The following is a 4,788-nucleotide window of genomic DNA, read 5'->3' as shown; positions in this document are numbered from 1 at the left end:
GATGTAGCAATCAGAAAATCCGTTTTGATTACAATTTTTTACAATAATTGTAAGTTATGTATTTTTTTTTCATTGGAGACATAGCTTGCTCATGGTATGGCAAAATATCTTGTGATGAGGATAATGGCACTATATTGTCTATTCTGAAAAAAAGTATATACAAACATGTAAAAAATAAACAGGAGAAAAAAACCCATCCGGTCTAAATCCTGCTGAAATAGAGTTATTTGAGTTATTAATTTTAAATAATTTTTCAATTGTCAAATTAATGTTTTATAGCGAGGTTTCCTTTTCCATGTCTTCGTCTTTATCAACATGATTAACTGGTGAGAATTCTTTGTTTCGCCGCTGCTTCAAAATTAGTATACAAACTAACATGATAATAATAATAACAAGAATGAGAATCACTGAAACCAAAAAAACATTATTTTGGTGTATAGAATTATTTGTTGGACTTAATATTGTTGAAGCTAAAATGATGTCTCCTTTCTTATCTGTAACTTCTGTGGTAAAGTGTGGAAACATGGAATTTCCAGCAATAGTTGTACTGTAGCATATATCCTTCGAAGCGACAAATTTTCTATTTTCGACAGGATCGATTACTGTGTCAGTGCATTCACACCTATGTTTGGGTTGAACAAATGTTGTACTACAGCAATATACAAAACTTGAATGCTTGATCAATAATGTTTGTTTTAAAGATGCATTACTTTCAAACGGTCTCGTTAAAGAATCTAACTTATTTCCATCTTGATAGCAGTCTATCTTTCCCGACATACTCCCAACCGGGGCTACACACTGCACAGACACAGAACCACCACTTTGATATGTGCCATTCAATGAACACATTGCTTTGCCAGGAGGATATTCTACGTGCACCCCGATTTGATTGTAGTCTTGCACTTTCTCAATTTCTGCATATGTAATACATGTATATGTTCCTGCGTCATCTCTTTGTATATTATAGATAGTGAGAACAAGTGAACAATTCTCACTTTTGTTCGAGCTTCTAACAGAGAACCTGCCTTCCTGATCATGGGGAAGTAAAAGCTTCCCCCCATCTGTAGAGTGGTAAAATGGAGCTCTGTGTCCAACATGTATAACTACATCATAGATATCACAAGGATAAGAATAATTGAGCCGAGCTTCCTCTCCTTCAATATAATTCAAGACCTGAGAACCACACGACGAATATGGAAGTGTTGCAGAGAAAATGAAAATACATAATATATTAAAAACTTTACAAAATATCAAATTCGTCTTGTTAACATCCATTTGTAGCATTTTGGAATAGACAGGTTACTGTTACTTTTAGGGAAGCTTGATGAGTTGTATTGAAATATAAAGTCCAGTTTCATGTAAGTCTAATGCTCTCGCCCTCGCTACCTCTGTCAGCCGATCGAGTAACTGCAATACCTTGGTGATCCTTCATGCATATCAGGTCTTTGGTTTAAAAACCTCCGAAATGGCTTTCAAATTTAGGTTTGCAAGTGATGTCTTTAAAGCCACTCGGTTACAATTAATAAGTCGGCGTCATTCTCTAATATTTTTTTCCAATGCACTGGTAAAATAATAACCACCGAATATTGGTATTTTAGTTTGTTTTCCGTCTTTTGTCGATCAGTCCCGGTCCCAGACTAGGTTAACAATTATGATCAGATTGTCACTTGAAAGAATTGTGCAGATGAGTGTAGATGTTCGTTTCTTTCTTCTGCATGCTTGAAACAAAAAGTAAAATAGATTCAGATAAATTAAGGAATGTACATTATATATATACATTGATATACAGTGCGTATCAACAAAATTTACAAAAAAAGAAAAAATCCCGTAAAATGATACATTTGTAGTATCCTGAAGAATTTTCCACTTTTTAACATTGGTACAGATCCCTTTAAGCAAATGGCGATATAACTGTCGAAAATACATCGCTTGAGTGAGCACCACTTACTTTTGAAAAGTTAGTGAAAAATGATTTGCGCAGAACTTTAAAATAGTTATGCGAATAAAAGTAGATCTTAATCATGAAGAACGCGTGGAATTTAGCTAGTAAAATTGTTTTGAAGATAATTTTTACCGTTTCAACTTGTTTCCTTGCCCAAAACACTTCGAAGAGTGCATTCCGCCCCATCCCACTCCCCCACACTCCGAGTCCATCGTGACGATATTTGCTTTACACTGAGCTGTGATTTACATGAAATGGCTTAGGCTTGACTTTCATTTTGTTAATCATTGTAAAGCTTAGAAAAAGTGTGGGTAAACAAGTATATAAATGAAAAAATTAAATGTAAACCCTCTTTAAATGGTAAAAACTTAGTGAAAATATGCTGGAGATGTCTGATATAAACTTTTGTTCAGATTCATCTATGTCCTCAGATCCAGCTGGCACTAAAAGAGTAAAGGTTGTGCTTATTAAGTGTTGAAATTTTGATTTGGGTGAAAAAATTGTTATGCTTGAAAGTATCCGTTTTATTTCGATTGACAAAAAGTGCAAGGGAAATGTATGAGAAATGTTTCGCAGAGTAAGTTTGATTTCGCCCTTTCCCCTTGACACAGCGTGAAAACAAGCGTTTCTGCGAGCTTTACAAAAATGGACAGCGCTCACTCAAGTGTAAAACATTCTGTCATAACTTTTACCTCAATTGGATAGATGAGACCCAAACCCACTATATGTGAACAAATTACCTACTTGTTGTATATTTTTTAATTCCCAGGCTTTTTTTAAAGTGTAAACTTTTTTTTTATACGCACTGTATGATAGCTGAATCTTACCAAATATATTACATTGGAGGTACGTACATTTTGTCCTTTTGAAATGTTTAAGACTTCTTAGCTTCTTATGCATGGAACCCATGTAAACATTTCTAGTTTTCTAGGAAGTAGCACAGATAAATAGGACCCCTCCGGTGAAAATTCGATGTAAAATCTGTAAAGAATTGCAGTCCTCAAAGGTCAAGTCCTCTCGAGAAATGTGTTGATTTGAATAAACAGAGAAAAATCCAACTAGCGTAACGCGTAATTTTTTGTTTTTTCTTTCACAAAACAGTGATATGCACAACTCAGTAAGATGCAAATAAGACAGTTGATGATGTCCCTCACTCACTATTTCTTTTGTTCTTTATTGTTTGATTTGAACAATATTTCATTTTTTACAAATTTGACAGTAGGACCAACTTAACTGAACCGTATAGCATTTAAACACTGCCAATTTCCGCATGTTCAGGATGGAATTAATCGTTATTTTACTTGACAATGAGGAGAAAATTAAATATTTCACTTTTCATATAATAAAATACAAAAGAAATAGTGAGTGGATGGTGTCATCAGCATACCGAACAGGATTTGCATATAATTGTTTTGTGAAATTAAGCGAAACTTTCAAATGTTATAACTTGCTTATTTTACATCCGATTTTGATGAAATTTTCATTGTTACGCTTGTTGGATTTTTCCCTTTTTAATGATTCTTCCCACCCCTCTCTCTATATATATACATACATACATACATACATACATATATATATATATATATATACATTGCCTCACACAAAAAATTATCAATGATTAATCATAACTTAATCACAAGTACAATAGACAAATGACCTACCATTTTAAAGCTTAGAATCTCCTCTTTCATCTGAATTTACTAAGATTATTTCTCATTCACGCATGAGTGAGCAAAAACAATTTGAATTGAAAAGGAAAACCACATTTTTAGAAAGTTCAATATCTGCTCTTTCAATTTTCACCTCAATTACAGAAAATGGTCAAGAAATAACAAAGTTCTGGTTATTTGAAATAAGGATTGAATTTCAATAATTTCATAAAATGAAGAGGTTTTACAGGCTAGCGTTCAAACTCACTCGACACTCCGTTTTGTTGACCGTACGATCGGCCATGCATTAAGTCTCTTGTTATCGTGCGATAGCTTATGTGGGAAACCAGTGAGAACACGTTTATTCAATGAAATTATTGAAATACAAGCATTGTTTCGAGGGATCATAACTTTTTTACTTCTTGACCATTTTCTGTGATTAAGGTATCAAACAAAAGAGCAGATATTGAAGTTTTTAGTCATGTGACTTTCTTTTTGAAATTAGATACCCCCCGTCAAATGAGTTTTTGGCAGCCTTTCTTCGAATTGTTGATGCTAACTCATGCGTGAATGAGGAATAATCTCAGTAATATCAGATGAAAGAGAGATTCTAAGTTTTACATTGGTAGGTCATTAACTTTTGTCTATTGTATTTATGATTAAGTTATGACAAATCATCTCTAAATCTCGGTTTCGTTTTTTCTGGGACGCGCTTCATATATGGCTGCCAAATGAAGAGATACATCACTTATGGAGAAAACACATACATATATGGAAACCAACAATGTCAACTTTCAAATGACACCAAAAAGTTGGAAAACGATTCATGCTTGAGCGAGCACTACCAACTTAAACAAATTTAGCTCGGCAGGAATTAGCCTCCCAATAATTTCTGTCAATTTTTGAGAGGCAGATCCTTTGGAACTTGGAAAGTAAAGGATTTGTGATAAATTAATGATCAATCGCGACCAGTTCTGGTTGTTTAGGCCAATTTTGAAATGTTTAAATTGTACTTTAATGCATGAGTTAACACAAATTTCAATTTTCGGGGCAGCATTTTCACTTTATCATGATGCGGATCTCAGCTATGTGTTCATAAGTGTTCTTAAGTGAAAGAAGTTGGTTGATGGAATAAGGGTCAACAGAACATTTGGGAGGTCGGGACCTCGCTCTCTCCCGCCTCCAGTCCTGTTGAAA

At 34.1% G+C, this 4,788-nt stretch overlaps 1 protein-coding gene across 1 annotated transcript; it reads right to left on the bottom strand.

The window, feature by feature from the left end:
- Window positions 1-231: 231 nt before the first annotated feature.
- LOC121412644 lies at window positions 232-1,711 on the bottom strand. Its single transcript, XM_041605421.1, has one exon. The coding sequence runs from the start codon at window positions 1,282-1,284 to the stop codon at window positions 274-276; it is 1,011 nt and encodes a 336-aa protein (XP_041461355.1). The 5' UTR covers window positions 1,285-1,711; the 3' UTR covers window positions 232-273.
- Between the last annotated feature and the right edge of the window lie 3,077 nt (window positions 1,712-4,788).

This window comes from Lytechinus variegatus, chromosome 4, assembly GCF_018143015.1.
Source record: "Lytechinus variegatus isolate NC3 chromosome 4, Lvar_3.0, whole genome shotgun sequence".
In the NCBI taxonomy this organism is placed as follows: domain Eukaryota; kingdom Metazoa; phylum Echinodermata; class Echinoidea; order Temnopleuroida; family Toxopneustidae; genus Lytechinus; species Lytechinus variegatus.
The sequence above is the reverse complement of the archived record's forward strand: the minus strand, read 5'-3'. Positions and strand labels throughout refer to the sequence as shown.